At 46.9% G+C, this 23,568-nt stretch overlaps 1 protein-coding gene and 1 long non-coding RNA gene across 3 annotated transcripts in view; both read left to right on the forward strand.

Moving 5' to 3' along the window:
- LOC310749827 overlaps positions 1-23,568 on the forward strand; it is a 285,263-nt gene that overhangs the window by 41,561 nt on the left and 220,134 nt on the right. The gene's annotated exons all lie outside the window — the stretch shown is intronic.
- LOXL1 (lysyl oxidase like 1) overlaps positions 1-23,568 on the forward strand; it is a 33,686-nt gene that overhangs the window by 3,564 nt on the left and 6,554 nt on the right. For both annotated transcript variants that reach the window (XM_083586603.1, XM_083586602.1), the window contains exons 2-3: positions 15,356-15,464; positions 19,615-19,752. In XM_083586603.1, coding sequence (XP_083442729.1) covers positions 15,356-15,464; positions 19,615-19,752 — 247 coding nt within the window. The remainder of the gene's footprint in view (positions 1-15,355; positions 15,465-19,614; positions 19,753-23,568) is intronic.

A 23,568-nucleotide genomic window follows, 5' to 3' on the forward strand; every position in this document is an offset into this window, starting at 1 on the left:
TGCCTGGATTGCTCTGTCCACTTTTGCCTCTGTCCCACTAGAGATGGGAGAGAAATCAGATTCAGTTCACATTTAAAGCCAATTTATCAAATTGGCACTTTCGAGACCTGAAGCACAGCCCTCTTTCAAAATCAGCAGTGCTCCACATTTTGCAATGCGGTTCTGCAGCCCAACGTTTACAAAAATGCATACTCTATCAGGGTGGAAATGTGCATAGAATTAATATATCAGTGAGAGTCACAGACAAAAGACATTGTGTTAGGTTGCTTTACATTCCTCAGAATGCAAGCAAAAAGTGTGTTCACTGGGGAAAATCTGCACAAAAAGACGGGAGAATTTTCAGGAGGATTTACAGAATTTGTTGCAGAAATCTGGAGAAGTGCAGACTGGAAAAATGAGAAACAGAGAGAGAGCTAAAATGGACTGATCCTTCCATTCCTAGTCTCCACCAACAACTGATATGTGACCCCCCCAATAAAAAAGTTCCCCAGAAGGGAAGGTGACCCTTGGGTTTAAAAAGCTTCTCCAACCGACTTGTGAAAAACAAAGAAGGCTAAGACCCTTAGCACTATAACACACACACACACACACACACACACAAAATCCACCCTTCTCTCTTTCCTGGCCACAAAGAAGGCAGTTTCTGCACGAGCTGTAGAGGAAAATGAGGGGGAAATGGGGCTCATCAACATGGGAAAGTAGCCCATCTAGGAAAAGGAAAATGCTGATCCTAAATCTCCGCTGCCTTGTGGCTATACTCATCCCATCTTTGGGAGAAGAAAAGATTAAGGACTAAACCCAACACAAATTCAGAGTGGAGTCCCTAAGCAGTGGCAGAGCTTCATGTTCCGGCACCGGGGGGGGGGGCAGAAAGCAGGCGGGGGCGGGGCTGGCACACGTCCTGGGGGCATGGCACGCCGCCTGCGGGTGGTGGCGCCCAGCACGGATGGGGGGGGCAGCCACGATGGCACCCCACTGAGATCACGCTGCCGGGGGCCGTACGCTCCCCCCGCACTCCTCTTCCTCCGCCAGTGTCCCTAAGGCAGTTGGACAGCAACTTGTACGCCTCCTTCCGGCATCTCTTGCAGCCCAGCTGGTGCCAAATGTCTTGCTCTGCTTTTCTTTGGACCACATCAGCCTATTGTTGGAGTCAATATGTCCCTGAATGCCTGTTGCCAGCATGGGCCTAGACAGGATTTGGGGGGGGCAGGACTTTTGTTGGGGGGGCAGAACCGATATGATTGGTCAGTTAGTTAAGTATTTCTATGGTTTTACTTGATTCTGGGGGTGGGCAGCTGCCACCCCCACCCCATTGGCTGTGCTCGTGGTTGCCAGGAGTCACAAATGGAGAGCGTGTTTTTACGCTTAGGTCCTGCTTGCAGGCTTCCCATAGGCTTTCGGTTTGCCACTGTGAGAACAGGATGCTTGTCCACATGGGTCCAGCAAGGCTTTTCTGGTGTCCTGAACTTATGGAACTTTCTTAGCTCTGCAAAGCCAGCACCAATTACTTGTTCTACAGGGGAATGTGCAAAGAACATGCGCCTACAGCCTGAGGCTGTGTCTGAAGATCTGTGGGTTGTGGCAGTAATCTGCCCTTCACCATCTTGCATGTGGTCTATTCATTTCCTCTGCAATAACGCCATCCTCTGCTTCTTCAAAAGCCAAGAGGGTGATGTTTCTTTGGTTTGTTAAAGATACAGTAGGAAGCCAGGGTTGTCCTACAGTGTATTATTATCGGTTGGAAGCACAGTAGCTGCAGCTTGCAAAATGTCAGGCACTGCATGATGACTTACAGCACAAGTGTATATAGCTTATTCAAAAGTGAGGCCCACTATGTTCCATGGGACATACTCCCGGGGAAGTGTGCATAGAAGGCTGTTTTGCAGCTTTAGAGTTTGCATGCATGCATTTGCCCAAAGATGGAAAACCTGTGGCCTTCCAGTTGCTGTTGAACCAAAACACCCAACAGACCTGGCCAGTTTGACTAATAGTCAGGGATGATGGGAGCTGTAGTCCAGGAACATCTGGAGGGCCGCAGGTTCCTCATCCCTGCATTTACCTACATACCCAGTCAAATTCACCCTTATCTGGAACAAGTCCCATGGGATTCAATGGGGCTTACATCCCTGTAGACATGTAGATAATGCACCATTAAAAGGTAAAGGGACCCCTGACCATTAGGTCCAGTCGTGACCGACTCTGGGGTTGCGGCGCTCATCTCGCTTTCTTGGCCAAGGGAGCCAGCGTACAGTTTCCGGGTCATGTGGCCAGCATGACTAAGTTGCTTCTGGCGAACCAGAGCAGCTCACGGAAACGCCGTTTACCTTCCCGCTGGAGCAGTACCTATTTATCTACTTGCACTTTGACGTGCTTTCGAACTGGTAGGTTGGCAGGAGCTGGGACCGAGCAACGGGAGCTCACCCCGTCGCGGGAATTCGAACTGCCGACCTTCTGATCGGCAAGTCCTAGGCTCTGTGGTTTAACCCACAGCGCCACCTGCATCCCTTTATTGCACCATTATCCACCACCAATGCTTGAGAACAGAGCTGGACTTTGGACACTGACAGCTATAGCTAACAAAATTGAACCAGTACCTTGGAAGGCCCCAGGTTTACCAGAAGAGGCTTGTTACATCTGAACCCGAGAGAATTCCTTTCACGGTGCAACAAGACCATGCCAGAACTGTGCTTGAGTAACGGCAGGGCCAGCCTTTGGCTCTCTTTTTCTCTCCCAAGGCCTGGTGCCTCCTGATTAGATAACCCCTAGCACCGGAGTCACAAACTGTCTCTCAGACTGGTGGGAAATCCCAGTGGTCCATGAGGATGCCAAGCTCCGAGCATGTTCCTGAGATTAGACCTCCTCCTCGGAGTGCACTCCACGTTTCGTGCAAGCAAGAGTGAACAAAAGGCTAATTTCATTAGCTTGACCTCATCTGATTTGGGCCTGGCTCCAAGAGCTCTAGAGGCTAAAGGGAGCCATGAGTGTGAATATCCTTGTCAGCTCCCTCTGACATATGTTAGCTTCTCTAAAATAAAAACAAACTCCTACTTTACTCCCCTTCGTTCCACTGGTACTGCCCTTTGCACTCTCCTCCCTATATTAGCTCACACCAGTTAGGGATGATGCAAACCTTTCTCTTCAATCAAGCCCTGAGGAGAATTCAGCTGTTCAGCAGAATTCAGATTACAGGATGTGAAGCCAGGTCTGTCTTCAATGAGTCACATTCCTGAATGCCCCTGGATTTTATTTATTTATTATCAATTAACTGAGTACAGTGGTACCTTGGTTTACAAACTTAAGCTGTTCCGGAAGTCCATTCTTAAACCAAAGTGTTCTTAAACCAAGCCTTGCTTTCCCATAGCAGTGGGGGACTCAATTTACAAATGAAGCACACTCAACAGGAAGCAAAACATGTTCTGCTTCCAAGGCAAAGTTCACAAACCGAAACACCTACTTCCGGGTTTGCAGCGTTCTTAATCCAAGTTGTTCATAAACTAAGCTGTTCTTAAACCAAGGTGCCACTGTACCGTTATAAGACATCTCATCACCAAGCTTCTCTGGACATGGAACCATTTGTTATAAACAGACCCAAATATAAAACATTGACAGATCACTGCTCAGAAACCCAGCCTTTGTCAAACCAGAGCTGAGCAGAGTTCATTCCATTGCAGCCTGATTCAGCAGGGCTTTTCTTATGTCCTGAACTTATGGGACTTTCTTAGCCCTAATAATGCAATGCAAAGAGTCCTAAAACATCAATGCAGAGCTAAAACACAACATACAGCAGAGATGTGCAGCCTGTGGGCCTCCAAAAGTTGCTGGACCACAATTCCCATCATCCCTGACCATTGGCAGTGCTGGCTGGGGCTGATAGGTGGTAGCTCAGTCAGTAAAGCATGAGGCTCTTAATCTCTGGGTTGAGGGTTCGAGTCCCATGTTGGGCAAAAGATTCCTGCATTGCAGCGGGTTGGATTAGATCAGGGGTCAGCAAGGTTTATCTTGCCTGGGCCAGATCAGTCCCACAGAGATCCCTCTGTGGGCCGGATTGCGGGCATGCGTGAGTTTGTGCATGTGATGACCTGGGACTCGGGCTCGGAACTGGAGGAGTCTCGGTCTGCACCAGATCCTCTGCCTCAGGTGGCATCTGAACCAAGTCTGGGGCCTGATCCTGAAGAGCCCCAGTCTGCACAGGTTCCCCTGCAACAAGCACCAGCTGGGCTGAGTCAGGGGCCTGAGCCTGCGCTGGCTCCAGGTGCAGGGATTACCTCGTTGCCCTCTGCTGGGCAATCATGTGCAGCTGCTCCACTACCAGTTGGGTCAGGAGAGACTGAGGCAGCCTCTGGGTCCAGTAACCCACCGACGTCTCCTGAGCTGCAGAGACTCAGCTCTGAGAGAAGGAGAGACCTGAGTACTCACAGGAGGAGTGCTCGCCTTCGGGCGAAACAGGGAGATGAGTCGCCGGGGGATCAGGACCGGCCGTTACCCTGTCAGAGATAAAAGGCTGCCGGACCCTGCCCCAGATTGCAGGAGCAACGTTGCTGCTTGCTGGAACCTGCCTGTTACCCTGTGCCCAAGTTTGGTAGTTATTTTTCTCTTTGACATCTGGTGGGAGGGCATTCCACAGGGCAGGTGCCACAACCGAGAAGGCCCTTTGCCTGGTTCCCTGTAACGTGGCTTCTCACAGCGAGGGAACTGCCTTGGCCCTGTTGGACTGACTCCTCGTGGAATCCTTGGATTCAGGACTGGACCAGGACCGCATTGCTCGGGTTAACCCCCAGGCCCAGCACAGTGTGCCCATGATTTTCACACGATTTCTGGCACCGCAGAAGAGAGTCCCCGCACCGTGCAGTGCACAAGCAGGCAACAAGGTTTGGGGGCGGCTCGTGGGCCAGTCAAACGACCTCCGCAAGCCGCTTCCGGCCCATGGTCCTTAGGTTGCTGACCCCTGGATTAGATATCCTCAGGGACTATTTCCAACTCTACAATTCTATGATTCTGTGAACATCTGGAGGGCTACAGATTCTCCATCCCTGTCCTAAAACCACAGCAAGAAGCAGAGATTACTTTGCTAATATAAATGTGCTTCTTCTTTTTTTAAGCCTGGGATTTTTCTTTTAAATCTCTGTTTAAAGTACAGTGGTACCTTGGGATGCAAACAGGATCCGTTCCGGAGCCCCGTTCACATCCCGAATGGAACATAAGAAGCATCTGCGCGTGCGTGGGTCGCGTTTCTCCATTTCCGTGCATGCGCGTGATGTCATTTTAAGCGTCTGCGCATGCCCGAGCGGCGAAACCCGGAAGTAACGTGCTCTGTTACTTCCAGGTTGCCGCGGAGCACAACTCGAACGCGCTCAACCCGAAGCACATTCAACTCGAGGTATGACTGTACGCACTAGGTAAGTCTCCCTAAGAAGAGTGTTCTACAGTCAGGGAGCCAATACAGTGGTACCTCGGGTTACATATGCTTCAGGTTACATACGCTTCAGGTTACAGACTCCGCTAACTCAGAAATAGTGCTTCAGGTTAAGAACTTTGCTTCAGGATGAGAACAGAAATTGTGCTCCGGCGGCGCAGCAGGAGGCCCCATTGGCTAAAGTGGTGCTTCAGGTTAAGAACAGTTTCAGGTTAAGTACAGACCTCCGGAACGAATTAAGTACTTAACCCGAGGTACCACTGTACTGAAAAGGCCCCAAGGATATGTAACCAAGGTGCCAGGCGAGCCTCCCCGGGGAGGGCATTCCACAAGCAGGGAGTCACCGCAGAAAAGGCCCGTTCTCGTAACGCAACCCTCCAGGCTGCTCGTGGAGGAGGCACATGATGAAGGGCCTCACATCATCATCTCAGGGTCCAGGTTGGTTCCTATGGTGAGAGGCAGTCCTTGAGTAATGTGGTCCTGAACCATTCCTCTTGTTCTGAACCTATAGGCACAAACGTCTGTGCCTCTTCCCTTTTTCTTTCTTTTTTTCTTGGTGGCTGGTGCCTGCTGGAACTGGTGAGACAGAAGACAGGAAGTCCAACAGTAGGTGGCTGTGCTGGTCCCGGGGGGGTTACCGTGTGGCGTGGTCCGTGTCCGGTCCGAGGCTGAAGCGGGGTCCAAGGCAGGGAGTCGGGCATGATCAGGAACTCTGGCAGAAAGCAGGACAGGGTGCAGGCAGGAATAGGTAACCAAGGATGTTGCTCCCGCAACCTGGGACTGGGCGGGCTGGCCTTTATCTCCTCTGAGGCATAGGGCGGCCCCGGTCCACAGGTGACTCGCCTCTCCTGGCCTGGAGGCGAGCACTCCTCCTGTGAGAACTTAGTTCCCTCTGCTCTCTGCCCTGAGCCTCTGCAGCTCAGGAGAGGCTGGAGGGTTACTGGACCCAGAGGCAACCTCACCTTCCCCTGACAGGGCTGAGAGAGGAGCACCTGCAGGCAATGGGTCCTCGATCACCTCCGGAGCCAGAGCAGAGTCAGCTGGTGTCTGCTCCTGAGGATCCAGCACAGGTGAGGGCCCTTCAGGTTCAAGCCCCTGCCCCGGTTCAGCCAGCCCTGGAGACGGGGACTCCTGCGCAGGCTGGGATTCCTCAGGTTCAGCCTCTGAATCAGATTCCCAGGCCATCACAGTGGCACCAGAGCCAATGACACACACAGTCAATGGATTCTAGTTTTGTTCCTGTCCTCCTTCTCCTCCCTGCTGAAGTCTACAGAGTCAACACGGAGGCTAAGGAGCAGGAAGCCGACAGTCACCCCCTGGACTGGATGTTGTTAGGATGCTGCCAGCAGTTCCCGGCTGGTTGCCCAGAAAAGTATAATTTATTCAATAATTACAGAGAGAAGCTCTAGAACCCAGCCTCCTGGATAACGGCGCTGTCCCGAGTGAATCTCCAACCCCGTCTCTCCCACTTCCTCATTCGTCACTTCTATGGGTGTTGCTACGTTCCCTCTGTCTTTGAGCTCTTTGCTCTCCTACTTTCAAGGCTCACCGGGCTCTAGGAGAGGGTGAATCTGGAATGATTTCTAAAGGCACAGTGTCCATCAGCTGCCGCTCTGCTTATGTCCCATCCTCCTCCTCCTCTCCCATTATTTCCCATCTTTTCCCCTCATCTGCCTCTGAGCTGTGACCTCCGCAAACTCCTGTTGTGAATCTAAACTGTCTTCCTCTTCCTCCTCCCTGGAGGGATCAGGCTGGAGAGGCAGTCTCCACCATTCCTCCTATGCCCTGTCCCTGAAGAATAATAATAATAATAATAATAATAATAATAATAATAATAATATGTATACCCCTCCCATCTGGCTGGGCATCCCCAGATGTACATCAAAGGCAGGCTGAGCTTGATGGGGCAGGGCCCTGTGTTCAGTGGTGGGTCAGCCTGGGTGGGTTAGTAGGGGGTGTGGACCTACAGCCCTCAGCCTAGTTTCTGGCAGCCTGAATCTTAAGCACTCCAGAGACAAGGAGGCAAATACAGTGGTACCTCGGGTTACATACGCTTCAGGTTACAGACTCCGCTAACCCAGAAATAGTACCTCGGGTTAAGAACTTTGCTTCAGGATGAGAACAGAAATCACGCAGCGGCAGCAGGAGGCGCCATTAGCTAAAGTGGTGCTTCAGGTTAAGAACAGTTTCAGGTTAAGAACGGACCTCCAGAACGAATTAAGTTCTTAACCCCGAGGTACCACTGTAGGAGGGAGAGGGCTTTACAATCCAGCAACGTTGCAAACCCTGCCCATTTTTTACTCTGGCACCACCCACTGCCAGCATGCAGTCTTCAATAGAAGACAGAGAGCGGGGGTGGGGGGTGAGCAGTGCTGGACAGGGGTGGGGGGAGAATAAAGTTTCCCCACCCCCTGTTCATCGTGTGCCAGGTCGTATCAAAACAAGCCTAGACGTCTTGCCAAAGAGTTTAGGAACCATGGAGAAAGCAAACAAACAAACAATGGAACTTTTGAGGCTATGAAAAGAAAAAGTTATTAAATGCAACCTTACGAAGCAATAGGGGAAATCTGCCCATCTTGAAAGGCTTATACGGGAGATAGCAAACAGGAAGCAAGAGCAGGACACAATTGTTTCTCCCTGACAGGGACGGAACAGCAGCAGGAAACTCCTGACTCCACCCAGAAATAACTACATCTAGGGCCACCTAGTGGCTAAGCTATATAACAACAGTATCCACACGCTGCTCCTTTCATTTGCAATGTTCCTTCATTCAAACCTTGAAAGCACAGGAAGCTCAAACCAGCCAGGACATACATTTGATGTTTCTTCCACATTCTCTTGCATGTTGGTAACATTCAATAGCCCGAGAGTCAAAAACATTCAGTGTTTCGCCATGAGAAGCATCATTTTATTTGTTTAATAGGATTATTTAATATTAAAAAATGTGAAAGCATTTTTTAGCAGAATCTCCTCACAAAGTAGCAAACATAGGATGCAGCAGCAAACCAAATTGTAATCTTCAAATGTCTAAACATCAAATTGGGTAACACAGAGGGAAAAACCAGTGGCGTAGCGTGGGTTGTCAGCACCCGGGGCAAGGCAAGTAATTTGCGCCCCCTAACCCGTGGATTTGCGCCCCCTAACCCTAACCCCCAGATGTTGCGCCCGGTGCGGCTGGCCCCCCCTGCACCCCCCATGCTACGCCACTGGGAAAAACCAACAATCTGGCCAGCACAATTAAAAGCACTGCTTAAAATCACTTCATAAAAGTGTAAACATGTTGACTGGTACCCATTGAGACTGGTAGAGCAGAAGACAAGGAGCCCTCCAGTTGGTGGCGCCAGAGCCAATGACAGGCAGAGACAACTAATTCTAATTTGGTCCATTTCCTCCTTCCTACTGAGATCTAGGAGGCCAAAGAGGAGGAAGTTAACAGGCAGGGCAACCCCTGGACAGGCTGTAAGTAAGAAGGCAGGCAGGTAGGGCCTGGCTGAGGGCAAAGTGAAGTTGGTGAAGCAGTGTCCCATTTTCTGCTAATGGACCAGCCTCTACTGCACGACAGATGAAAAATTGTAGATGACAGCTGAGGAAGGAAGCTGTGCAGAACAGAGATTGCATGGAGATGTCAACACATGTCCAAAATGTGTGGATGTAGACTGTATATAGGTAGATGAGCTTATCAACATATGGAAAAAAATTATTAGTATTAGTATTAGTATACCCCACCCATCTAGCTGGGTTTTCCCAGCAACTCTGGGCAGCTTACAGCACATATAAAACATAGTAAAACATTAAAAACTTCACAATACAGGCTGCCTTCAGATGTCTTCTAAAATTTAGATAGTTGTTTATTTCCTTGACATCTGAAAGGAGGGTGTTCCACAGGGCAGGTGCCACTACCAAGAAGGCCCTCTGCCTGGTTCCCTGTAACTTCGCTTCTCACAGTGGGGGAACAGTCAGAAGACCCTCAGAGGAGGACCTCAGTATCTGGGCAGAACAATGGGGGTGGAGACGCTCCTTCAGGTATACTGGGCAGAGGCCAGAATGGGCTTGATGTTTATCTAGCCCTCCATACATTAATTATCCCCAGAACTGTCATCTGTGCAGGGCTCTAATCAGTCCATGCATACTTCAAACAAATTCCTAACAACATATTAAAACCAGCACCATTATGGCAATTCAGCTCTCAGAGCTAATCTACAGATCAGAGTTGCTGTTGCTGCTTTTTTTTTTTTGTCCTTCTACTGTGGTTGCACATTTTTCTTTGAACTTTTTCTCTTCCTTGTGTCCATTAATTGGCCACTGAGAAGCTGAGCTCTCGCAAGGAGCTCTGAATTGACATAGCAGGTTAGCTCTTGCAAAGCTGATCTTCTGTAAGCCTGCAGGAACAGCTTCCTCGGAAAACAAAAAGAGCAACACCGCAAAGCCACATGACAGTGGATCAGATCGAAAGCGGCCTAAAACCTAGACCAGGCCCTGCAGTGGTAATCTACCATTTTAAAAGAAAACACTTGCCTTCTATATTCAAGCCTGACCCAATGACCAACAGAGGCATTCTGCTTGAAGCTGCCTGCCTTCTCCTCTGCAGCCTCCACATGTCTCTGATTAGATTTATTTTCATTTTATTTCCGTATATGTATGAGGATCACTTAGCAACAGCTTGGCTTTGCATATTTGTCTTGGATTCCCACCGGGATTTTGATTCACCGCGTGGGCGTTGGGGTGATTTTTGTGCATGCCCCCCCCCTTTTTCCCATTTGCAAGTTGGTCTGAATCTCAGACCCGGGGATACTGGCTGCAAGATAACCAGGTCTCTACATTCCTTCCCTGTTCCCCATATGCTCACTTAAAGTGGATGGCGATTCCTTGGGTTTCTGCTGAGAGGTAACACCAAGGTCCTGACCCAGGGTGCCCTGAAAGATTCCTTGACAGTTTTCGCAGGCGGGAGAGGGAGAATCTGCGTCTCTTGGACGCTTTTCCATCTGAGTAATTCGTTTCTGGCTTATCGGAAATTCCCCGGGCAGTTCCAATTACCGAACTTCTTCTCCTATAAACAATATTTGCAAAGCACTGCTAACACAGAAGAGCTGTCCATTCCACTTAAGAAGGGGATGGGCTTAACATGCCCAGATGTTCCCAGGCTGTATAGGAAACCCAACAGTGCCCAAGCCTCATTAAGTGAGACCAGAGAAACTTGCTTTTAGGGCCCGTTTCCCACAAAAAGCCTCCCCTGTCTTGAAAGGCAAAGAGTGCCGGAAACTGCCTTATAAAGATGCACACACAGCATAAATTTAAAGCCCATCTAAAGCACATGCATTCCGCTAGAGAATCCCAGGGACTGCAGTTTATCCCCCACAGAGCTACAGTTCCCAGCACCCTTAGCAAACAGCAATCCCCAGGGCTTTGGAGGGGAAGTCATGTGCTTTGAATATATGGTGTTTACACAGGCAGAGTCTGACAACTGGTCCGTGTAGCATAGTAAGATTTATTCCAATGCAAATCACCCTGTGCAAGTTAGCCTAATTAGTCTAAATTAGCCTAATTTCCTGGAAAAAATCTACATATCCTTCCCTCCCACCCCGAAAACCCACATCACTGGTCTTCCTTCTTCCAGATCCACCGACTCCAGTCCATTCCTACCTGCTCCCAGTTTCCCATTTCCCCCCAAAATCAACAGTCGACATTAGAGGAAGCACCGTGGTTCAATGGCAGAGAATCTGCTTTGCATGCAGAAGGTCCCAGGTTCCATTCCTGGAAGGTAGGGCTGGGAGAGAGCCTTTCCTGAAAGCCCAGACAATACAATGGACCAATGGTCTATATATAAGGCATCTTCTTGTGCTCCTGTGTGGCAACTGCCCATGCTCAGTCTTTGTTAGGCTGCTTTTGCAGGTTCCCCCAAAAGCAGTACTCCTGAAAACCTTGGGGAACCCTCAACCGATGGGCATGGTTGGTGCTGTTTTCACTGTTTTAACTGAGTACCCTCTGGGCTTTTAAATTAGCAGAAGAGAGGCTATGTCAGTGTACCATACAGTAGGTGAAATACAGCCTATAGCAGGGTGAAATAGCAAACCTTCAAGACCAGGGTTGTTATATAAGCACATTTTCACCTGTAACACGTTGGGGTCCTGGTTGATTGCTACCAAGCTGTCAAAGCAAAAACAGGAACTGATGGCTCCAATACTAATCCAGGAAGAATGCAGGGCATTCAGATATCATGCATGCTGCAAAGGAATCCAGCTTTCTCCTGCTTCTGTTTCTAACCAGTTATTACAGGAATGGGAAACCAGAGGTTATGCCTTGGCCCCTGAATGGTTTCTCAAAAGTTTTGAATCATCTAGCTCAGTACTGCGACACAGATGGCGCTGTGGTCTAAACCACTGAGCCTCTTGGGCTTGCCAATCGGAAGGTCGGAGGTTCAAATCCCTATGATGGGGTGAACTCCCATTGCTCAGTCCCAGCTCCTGCCAACCTAGCAGTTTGAAAGCATGCCAGTGCAAGTAGATAAATAGGTATCACTATGGCGGGAAGGTAAACGGCGTTTCCGTGCACTCTGGCTTCCGTCACAGTGTTCCGTTGCGCCAGAAGCGGTTTAGTCATGCTGACCACATGAACCAGAAAGCTGTCTGTGGACAAACGCTGGCTCCCTCAGCCTGAAAGTGAGATGAGCATCACAACCCCACAGTTGCATTTGACTGGACTGAACTGTCCAGGGGTCCTTTATCCTTTTGTTTACCTTTTTTCTACACTGACTGCCAGTAGCTCTCTGGGAGAAATAAGAATGCCCTTGCACATCCACTTCCTTATAAATATATGTCGCTTGTAGTCCGACGCCAACCATTTGTTCTGCAGGTGGATATGGGCACTGTACCCCATCATGTGCAGCCCACTGCTGAATGTGAAGATCTCATGTTTTGGGGTCTCATGTGAGGACAGAAGCTCCAGGTGGAGTAAGGAATGCCAGAGGCATTTTTATGGGATATGAAAAGGGTCTCTACAGAGTACTTTTGTCTGAATCTGGTCAGGTGATTCTCACAAAATTTCTAGAGAGTGCTCCTGAACAGGAGAGAGTGATAGTACACACATTTCCCACAGAGGACAATTCAGATGATGATGATGATTTTACAGATTACAGTGGTACTGAGAGTGGCAGTGATAGCTCAAAGAGCTCAGTTGACACAGTCATTGAGAGGAAATCTCACACAATTGATAGACCTTCACATATCCGACAGAATATGTGAATGTGAAGGTCTGCAGGGTGGGGCACCACTCCAGGGATGGGCAACCTTTGCATCGCCCAAGTTGTTGCTGGACTCATCAGCCTTGACCATTGGCTGTGCTGACTGGGATTGATGCAAGCTGGAGTCCAGCAACATCTGGAGAGCCATAGCTTCCTCATCCCTGAGTTATTACAAATAAGGGGAGTGTGTGTATATATATATATGCATGATGACAAATCTCTCCCCACCCCCACCCTCTTAATGCATGTATTAAATCACTGAGTCATAAAGATCCCTTCTTCTTAAACACTGACAATCAGCTCAAGGAATTGGGGGGGGGGGGCGAGTCTCACGTTTCACTTTTTAAGAAGGGAATAGCTCAGTTAAAGAAACCGTTTCCCTTCCCCTCCACAACACCTCCCCCCCCCCCCCGTCTTCTCTTAATGTGAGAATCCCTTGGGGATTACATCAGCAGAAATGACTAAGCATAGAGGCAGGAAACGAGAGCCAATGTGGTGATGTGATTCCTCCGGGGAGAACAGCCCATGAAACAAGAAAGCATTGTTCTTTTTCACTCTAAGTAAAAATGAAAAAATGAAAAATGAAATCAGGGGCCAATGGTGCTCCCATTAAAATCTGGATCAGAGGAGAGCAGGCTTTCCCCTTGAACAGTCAGCATTCGTTTTCAATCAGAATCTCCATGGCCCATTAGCGGGTTTCACATTTTACACAGCAAGAGTGCATCAAGAGAGGACTTTGGGGCTGCTGAGGGGTGGGGGACAACCACAACAGAGCTGGCTCAGCCCACCCATGGTCATCTTAAGAGGTAGGTGTTGGAGACAAGATCATTACACCAGAGTTTAAGGCAGTGTGCATATTGCTGCTTACCCTGACTCCAGCATGTTCCCACTGCTAGGGGCAATGGCATTAGCCACAATCTATAGCTATCCTGTAGGTTTCTGAGAAATATTCCTGTTTGATGCACTTTCCTACAAACCAGCTTCCATCTGATTTGAAAGCAGAAGCTGCCGTTAAGTTGAGGTGTGTAATTTCAGGCAGCCGTTGCGAATGCTCATATGACAGCTTCAGGGAATGGGGAAACACATCAGGGAATGGGCAACAGAATGTGACTTGAAACTCTGCAAAGCAAAACCTTGCAAACCACTGGTATGAACATAGCCTAGAGTCACCACTGGGATGTCTTCACACTGATGGCAAAAACCACAGGACCCTCCATTGTGTTAAAGTTAAATGATGTTGTCTATTTAACGAACATTCACTTCAATTTGTTTGCGGGGCAGTCAGATGACATCTCAAAGCAAGTGTTATCCCACACATTCCAGCGGATTTTCCCCATCACTATCCTCACAGCAAAAAGCCCAATGCTTTTGAGGAAGTGGGAGAGAGAAAGGTTTCCCCCCCCCCCCCAAGTACATCCTATCAGCTTCAGTTGCATGGCCTGGATTCATTTGGTTGAAAATAACCATGGTCTGGAAGCACCCAATATCAGTAAATCTCCTATGAATATAGGGCTGGGCCAAAATGGCCCCCTCAATGTGGTGGCCCCCTTTGCAGACTGAGACATTGGGTGGGGGATTTTCAGGGTAATAACAACAATATTCAGGGCAGGGAAGGGAAATTTCTCACACGCTTTTATTGCTCCAGTCAGTGAATAGTAGTCCTCTCCCCATCCCTACCTGCCCAAATTCCCATGTTTTGAGGCTCACCCCAGGGTTGGCATCAGTGAGAGGCCACAATCCAATGTCCACAATCTTGCAGGGCATCCTGCCAACCTTTGGAGCCTGCTGGTTGGGCTGCTGCTCTTAACTTGATGTCATTGCCTGTTCACTTGAGGCTTGTTCACACATTACACCAAACACGGGTCAACACTGTCCATGTGTTTTTGTGGAAGTTTAAACAGAAATATAGTAGATCTCACCATACCAGGAAGAAGGCTTTGTCCAGGTGGACTAGGTGGCTTGTTCAACCCACTATGCAGGTGATAAGGCCTTTGAGGTCCCCACTTGCCCTTCTTGTGGTTCCTTCTCTTCAAGCCACACATGGGCAGAGAGAGCCCTTGGGACAGAGGACTCCTTCAAACAGGGGCCTGTCATCTAACAATCCTCTAACCTTAGAGAGAACGGTGACAGTAGGACTTGTAGCCACCCTGAGCTTACAGGGGGCAAAATCACCACAGATGCTCTGGATGGGGCCAGCCTAGCGAAATGAAAACACTTGATTTAATCAACTCCAGAAGAACAGCCAAGTGGTCTTGGACAAGGTACGTTTTTTATTTGCCAACACACACAAAATAAACTAAAACAGGGTCAGGCTTAGACAGGCAGGCTCTTTAGCTAAAAATGAAAGCTGTCTTCTGCTTTGAAATTTTTTATAGGTCCATCTTTGGCTGGTTGCTCTTGCACAGGGGTAGGCAACCTAAGGCCCATGGGCCACATGGGTCATTTAACCAGCCCCCGAGCTGCCCCCAAACCGAACCGCCCACTCAGCGAGTGCCTGTGTGCTGCACTAAACTGGCACTGCGCGGCGCGGGGACTCACTTCCGCGGCGCTGGAAATCGCGTGCACATGCCCTCATGTATGCGCATGATCCGGCCCACGGAGGGATCTCCTCTGGAGTGAACTGGCCCAGGTGAAGTAAACCTTGCCCGACCCCTGCTCTTGCACCTACATCACCACAGCTAACTAACTCCTGCCTCTCTCAACAGGCCTCCCTGACCTTGTTCCCGACCCAAACTATGTCCAAGCTTCCACTTACGTCCAAAGGGCTCATCTCTACTCCCTGCGTTGTGCTGCTGAAGAGAAATGTCTTGCAAGGTAATGTCCCTTCCTTCGGAACAGTCCTGTCATGGCTGCCTTCATTTCGCAACCCCCCACCCCTGAAACAACTTTCTGCTGTGCGGTTCATCTGTCTCATTGTTCATAATCAGATCTGCCATTTTAGGTTGCCCCTGGAAACATCCTTGTGATGCCTGTTTGAGCTCATTTGGAGGGCCTTCCCGGATGGGCCCACTTTTTCACCACTAATGTAGGAACATAGGAAACCATCTCATACCGAGTCAGACATCCCTCTGGCTCAATATAGCCTAGACTATGACTGGGACGCGGGTGGCGCTGTGGGTTAAACCACAGAGCCTAGGGCTTGCCGATCAGAAGGTCGGTGGTTCGAATCCCCGCGATGGGGTGAACTCCCGTTGCTCGGTCCCTGCTCCTGCCAACCTAGCAGTTCGAAGGCATGTCAAAGTGGAAGTAGATAAATAGGTACCACTCCAGCGGGAAGGTAAACGGCGTTTCCGTGCGCTGCTCTGGTTCGCCAGAAGCGGCTTAGTCATGCTGGCCACATGACCTGGAAGCTGTACGCCGGCTCCCTCAGCCAATAAAGCGAGATGAGCGCCGTAACCCCAGAGTCGGTCACGACTGGACCTAATGGTCAAGGGTCCCTTTACCTTTACCTATCTGGCAGTGCCTCTCCATGATTTCAGGCAGGGCTCTCCCCCAGTCAGTTCGTTACATCCACACTTAACTTTGCTCTGCGTTTCTGGGCACAGGTCTGGGCTTTCCAGATCTATGTTGGAGAACTTCTTTTTTTCTTCTTCTTTTCTTTTTTTCCTTTATTTTGCCCCACCACTTTCTCTGCAAAAACCCACTCTTTACAGCTAAATCGGAGCAAACGGCAATACATAGAAAACCCACATTGCTGTTTGTTCTGATTCAGGGGTAAAGAGTGGGTTTTCCTGGGGAAAGCAATGTGGGGGGGGGGGACTCAAAGTGCTCAGACATGGACTAGGAAAGCACAGAACTGTCCCTGGAAAGTGTGGGGCAAAATGTAAGTGTGGATAAACCCTAAATGCAGACATGTCTTAAAACCTACCTGCCTCTAGGCTCTAAGGTAGTGTTAAGATAAATGTGATGATACCTTTAAGGACATTTTCACTATCTAGTTTAGGAGGTAGACCCAAACATGAGGCAGAAGGAGAAAGTAGCTTAAGGAGAGAAGATGTGTTGTACATGGTTCTTTCATCAGTCTATTTCTTACTCAACTCCTCATTAAACAGAGTATGTTACAGATAGCAACCAATTCGCTAGGAAACAATGGATCTCTTCTCTCAACACCTGCCCTTGTTTCATCTGTCAGATGTTTGGGGAAATACTATATCGATGAAGCAATGTTTCACGACAGCAATATCATGACTTGCGGACCACAGACTAGCAAACCAGCAATTAATTTTTAATGCTTCTCTGGGTGTTTTTGATCGCCAGTCCAAGGCGACTAACCATCCAGAGGATCACTGAAAAGAAAGAGAAGAGCATTTTGATGGAAGATGCCTTCATGCACAGGTACAGCCTGCCAATAAGGTCTGTGCTGTGTGCATAAGTATGGGGAGTTTGTTCCATGGCTGCAGAAGATGGCACTGAGCTTGAATGACCTTGGCGAAGGGGCCAAGCTCAGTGGTAGAACATCTCCCTTGCTTGCAGAAGAACCCCTGATACAATCCCTGGTATCTCCAGGCAGGTCTTGAAGGAAACCCAGCCTGAAACCTGGGAGACCCACTGCCCATCTGTGTATAAAATACTGAGTTAGATAGACCAAGGGTCTGACTTAGTATAAAACAGCTGTCTTTGTTCCTAAGCCAGCCTGGGATCTGGATGTTCAATTTATTCAACAGCATGTCTCCAGCATTTGTGGTTACAGAGAAATTTCGAAACATCTTCGTGTTGTTTTTCCCCCATTTCCTCAATTCCCTCTCTATCACCCTTTCCTTTCCAGAAAGGTAATATTATATGAATCAATTATTCCTTATGGTCATCGACCAATAAAATTAAGCACACATTTAAAACCATACAACTAGATATAACAATTAAAAACTTAATATAGATAAACATGCATTTTTTAAAAGAAGACAACAAAATATATCTGCTAATCTGCACTGCAGAATCTTCTTCCTCTTCTTCTTCTTAATATTATTAATAATTATTATAATTGCAACTCTTAATGAGATGGAAGAAACAATACCAAAATCTTCCCAGTTCTTAACAGTGGGCGAATCAAGCTCTCTCTTCATTCACTATGCAAGTTATAATGCAAAAGGAAATGATATCAATATTAACACTAATTTTGAATTATTTTAACTCTAATCATAGAGGATTCCAAGCGCTTACATGGGAGTAAGCATCACTGAGGCCAAAGCGACTCACTCCCAAGTAAATATGCCTGGAATCACAGCCTAGGTTGTACAATAATAAGCAAGCCATGCTAATAGGTGCGAAGTACAGTGGTACCTCGGGTTAAGTACTTAATTCGTTCCGGAGGTCCGTACTTAACCTGAAACTGTTCTTAACCTGAAGCACCACTTTAGCTAATGGGGCCTGCTGCGCCGCCATGCCGCCAGAGCATGATTTCTGTTCTCATCCTGAAGCAAAGTTCTTAACCTGAAGCACTATTTCGGGGTTAGCAGAGTCTGTAACCTGAAGCATATGCAACCTGAAGCGTATGCAACCTGAAGCGTATGTAACCTGAGGTACCACAGTACATACATCAGTCCTTCTAACAGCAAACTCATGTGGCGAGTGCCAACAGCAATGGGGCCCACTGAAGAACAAGAAGGGGGAGAATCCTGATTTTTGCAGAAGTACAAAAGCATTGTAGCACCCTGCTTGTGGTTAACGCTTAGCTGGAATGAAATATTCAACGCAGCAATAGAAAAATTAAAATAATAATTTATTTGTCAGACAAATAAATGAGAGACACAGTGGTATATGGTTACCAAAGCTCTGCCCACTCCAGCCCTGATGGTCAGCACTTATATTTCCTCAGCCCAGCCCCCTTGCTCCTCCTTTGGCTGCCTCTGTCCAATCAGCCTGGTTGAAATTCCTATTGGCTGTTTGCTAGAACCAATCATAAAAGATACACCCATTTCCTATTGCCTTTTATGGGAGACAAAGAGCTATATTTCCTTCTATCTATAAATGGCAAATAAGTAGTCATATATCTTACATTTGCCTCTACAAGGCACCATAATTACCAGCTCACCTCTTGCCCTCCTTGCCCTATTGCCCTCCAAATCAGATGGCTAATGGTTTTAAATTTTTATCTTAAACAGAGGTCAGAGATCTTGGGTTCACATTCTCACACATCATCAATGAAAGATCTCCTTCTTTGGAGGTCTTTAAGCAGAGGCTTGACAACCATATGTCAGGAGTGCTCTGATGGTGTTTCCTGTTTGGCAGGGGGTTGGACTCGATGGCCCTTGTGGTCTCTTCCAACTCCATGATTCTATGATTCTATGAAATAAGAATCTAACATTTCTTACTTTCTAAATCCTTTGCATAATTACATTTAAGCCAATATATTTCATACATAACATATATAGATTTTTAGAAGCAAAGGCCTTTTCAAAGTAAAACTTCTTCAGTTTACACCCCCTTTCCTGGCCAGCTGCTTTTCCCATTAGCTCTTGCCCTTTAACCTGTGGCTCAAGTCTCTAATGGGAGACACATGGTAATTAGTGCTTTTGCAGCTTGATTGTATTCTGTAGGGTCAGTAACCTAGTAACCTTTGCTCTCAGCCTGTAATTCCCTTTTTACAACTTTGAGAATTTTGGCTCCTGCTATAAATAAATCAAGGGGGGCCTTTGTCCAGGAAGATAAACATCTGCCAGTCTTTTAGACAGCTGGTCTTCTGCCTGGCATTAAAACACACAAGCATCTGCAAATATATATATATATATTTAAGCTCATTTTAAAATACAAGTCTTGATCAGATGCCTCGGCATTTTTTTAAATCCAATGATCACCCCAAAGCTGGTGATGCTATTTTATGGCATGGAAGTAAACACAATCCCCTGCTCAAACTACAGCTTTGGGTGCACTTCGAAAGCTGGCAGTCCTTCCACATTTGCACCCAGGACTGATCCTTTCCCAGAAATCCTCTTACCTTGTCCTGCCACCTGCTTTAATGTCCTTCCAGCACCGCCTACACCCCTGAAGCAACAGACTACGACGTCCGAGTTCTCCTGCGTTTCCCGCAAAGGGTGAAGAACCAGGGCACAGCAGACTTCCTGCCCAACCGGGCCCGCCACACCTGGGAGTGGCACAGCTGCCACCAGTAAGTAGGGGGTGCTATTCATGGGACTCTCTGAATGGGGCTGGGAAAGGGCTGGGTGATCAACAGGGTTCCCTGTATAATCCCATTGCTCCATGGGATTTAATAAGAGTTTTTCATTTATTGATTACACTTTTATCTCACCGGTCCTCCAAGGAACTCAAGGTAGCACGCATGAATCTCTTTTTTTTTTATAAGATATTTATTAGAATTTTCCATTTTATACAAACAAAGAAAAAATTAAAAAGAAAAAATAATAAAAACACATAAAGTTCATAACTTATTTTTCAATAACATATTACCCTGACCTCCTCATGCCTCCCCTTCTTGTATTCCAGTTCAAATTGTTTATCCAGCAAATCCTTATCTCATAGCATTACAGTTAAAAAACCCCTTATTTTCTATCCATCTTCTTAGATTATTGTAGCTTAAACTTTTACTTATATACAAAGAAAAAAGAACCATTTTTTCATATTCTTTTGTACCATTACAGCTAGAAACCACTTAATTTCAATCCAACATCACTCAACATTCATTAATATTGCAGTGTTTTTGTAAGTAGTCCTTGAATTTCTTCCATTCTTCTTCTGCCGACTCTTCTCCCTGATCACGGATTCTGCCAGTCATTTCTGCCAATCCCATAAAGTCAATCAACTTCGTCTGCCATTCTTCCAGAGTGGGTAGATCTTGCGTCTTCCAATACTTTGCGATGAGTATTCTTGCTGCTGTTGTAGCATACATAAAGAAAGTTCTATCCTTTTTTAACACCAATTGGCCGACCATGCCCAAGAGAAAGGCCTCTGGTTTCTTCACAAAGGTATATTTAAATACCTTTTTCAATTCATTATAAATCATTTCCCAGAAAGCCTTAATCCTAGGGCACGTCCACCAAAGGTGAAAAAATGTACCTTCATTTTCTTTACATTTCCAACATTTATTATCGGGCAAATGGTAAATTTTTGCAAGCTTGACTGGGGTCATGTACCACCTGTATATCATTTTCATAATATTTTCTCTTAAGGCATTGCATGCCGTAAATTTCATACCTGTGGTCCACACCCCCTCTACCTATTTTATCTTCACAACAAACCTTAGAGGAAGGCCCAATGTCACCAGAAGTGAGCCCAGTGGGAATTTGAACCCCAAACTTCCAGATCCTAGTCCGATACTCTAAAACCACCACCCTAAGATCCAGGTCCCTTCCTTGCTAATTTTATTAATATATTATTAATAATAACATTTGCAATTTTTGTACTTAATAAGTGACTTCTGAGCCCAAGTCAACTGCAGATTTTTTTGAGGAGCGGTTTGACAAAATACCTTCTGATGGACTGCATTTATTGACTACAAATCACAGGCTTATCTGGCTGGTGGGGAAAGCTGCAGGCAGCAATTTTAAATTCCCCACCATGCCCTGGAGTGGGGGATTTTAGAAGGCAGTCCTCAGAGGGGCATGAGTCCTACTTTACAGAACACAATCCTCTCGGTGTTCTCATGTCCTCATCCTGTTTGTCTTGCACATGCTTGAAATCGAATCATAGAATCCTAGAGTTGGAAGGGACCCAAGGGTCATCTAGTCCAACCCCCTCCAATGCAGGAATCTCAGCTAAAGCATCCATGACAGATGGCTATCCAACCTCTGCTTAAAAACCTCCAAGGAAGGAGAGTCCACAACCTCCCAAGGGAGTCCGTTCCACTGTCAAATAGTTCTTACTGTCAGAAAGTTCTTCCTGGTGTTTAAAACTCTCTTGAAAACATTTTTTTTCTCTGAGGCCGTGAATCTGAATAGCTAGTTTTATTACCCCTGATGTAACGACTTGTGAATTGTACATTTTAAACTTTTGATTTTCACGGCATCGATTATTTGTTGTTTTAGATTGTGTGCCCTTTGGGGTAGAATATTTTTATTACTTATTCATTCATTTTTAATTTTGTGAAAAACTATGTACATTGATGGAACAATGAGGATGAGGATAATAATAATAATAATAATAATAATAATAATAATAATAATAAGAACAACAACAACAACAACAACAACAACAACAACAACAATTTGAAGAGGTGTCAGAGGAAAGTCCTCCGTTTGAAAGTGTCCTCTGTTTGAAATGCTGTCTGGTCCAAGTCCAGTTAAAGGATTTCTCCCACTATGGGGAGAAATATATTGCAATTCTATTAAAATTACAGCCATTGTTCCCAAATTTGCATGTATGCATAAAAATAGCATGTAGGTCTTTCCCCTTTGGTGATTTATTAGCGGCCACCCAAGACAGCTTGCAGACATGACAGCCCAGCACAGCTGCCCAATAATAGGGATGTAACAAGACAGCAAATTTCGCCCCTACCTACATTCGTCACAATCAAAGCTGTTTCCATTTTGCTGCAGTTCAGCTTCCGCCAAAAACTGTTATCCACCTCCCTGTCCACTATTTAACATAAGGTACCCAAGTTAAATAACTTACATGACTATTTACATAAAATGCATTCATTTCTGTGTAAAGGGAACACCAAAATATGGAAATAAAAGAAGTCTGTGGACTTAAAAACATCACATCGTGAATGAATACAGATTGCATTCCCTTAGGTGATTTCTGTTCCGAACCAGTGGCAAACTTGTGAACTGGAGCAATTTCCACTTCCTTTCCCGTTTTCACTGGGATTCTTTGACATCCCTACTTGAGAGTGGCAGGTACTTAGGGCTTTGGTAATGTAGAACAGTAACATGAAGAGGTGGCTCATATAATGATCTCTAGCATTAGTCACGAAATTAAAAACAGCAGTCACGAAATTAAAAGACGCCTGCTCCTTGGGAGAAAGGCGATGGCAAACCTAGACAACATCTTAAAAAGCAGAGACATCACCTTGCCAACAAAGGTCCGTATAGTAAAAGTCATGGTTTTCCCAGTAGTAATGTATGGAAGTGAGAGCTGGACCATAAAGAAGGCTGATCGCCAAAGAATTGATGCTTTTGAATTATGGTGCTGGAGGAGACTCTTGAGAGTCCCATGGACTGCAAGAAGATCAAACGTATCCATTCTTAAGGAAATCAGCCCTGAGTGCTCACTGGAAGGACAGATTCTGAAGTTGAGGCTCCAATACTTTGGCCACCTCATGAGAAGAGAAGACTCCCTGGAAAAGACCCTGATGTTGGAAAAGATGGAGGGCAGAAGGAGAAGGGGACGACAGAGGACGAGATGGTTGGACAGTGTTCTCGAAGCTACCAGCATGAGTTTGACCAAACTGCGGGAGGCAGTGGAAGACAAGAGTGCCTGGCGTGCTCTGGTCCAGGGGGTCACGAAGAGTCGGACACGACTAAACGACTAAACAACAACAACAACAACAACAACAACAACAACAACAACAACAAGCATTAGAGCAGGTGTGGTTGTCGCTGAGCTGTGACTCCCACCATCCTACACGTTCTGAGGCTGGTGGAAGTTATAGTTCAGCAGCAATTGTTGGCCAAAGGTTTTTGACACCATATTTAGAATCTGGATGCTCAAAGTACATCCCTATTTGCAAAAAAAACAACGGGTTATGTCTGCACTGGGCACACCCTAATGAACTCCTCCTGCAGATCCAGGGCCGGATTTAGGTTTGTTGAGGCCCTAAGCTACTGAAGGTAATGGGACCCTTTATATGTCCAGCTGTCCTTTGTCAGCAACAACTTGTTGACAAACCAGTGATATTTCAGGGAGGAGGCTAGCAGGCAGGGCCCATTACTTACATCATAGGAGCCTACACAAAACAAAACACTGCTGCTGTATGTAGGTTTTATTTGTTTTTTATCTTATATTTTGGAAATGTACATCCAGTGGG

This window comes from Podarcis filfolensis (genome assembly GCF_964270895.1).
Source record: "Podarcis filfolensis genome assembly, chromosome: 14".
NCBI lineage: Eukaryota > Metazoa > Chordata > Lepidosauria > Squamata > Lacertidae > Podarcis > Podarcis filfolensis.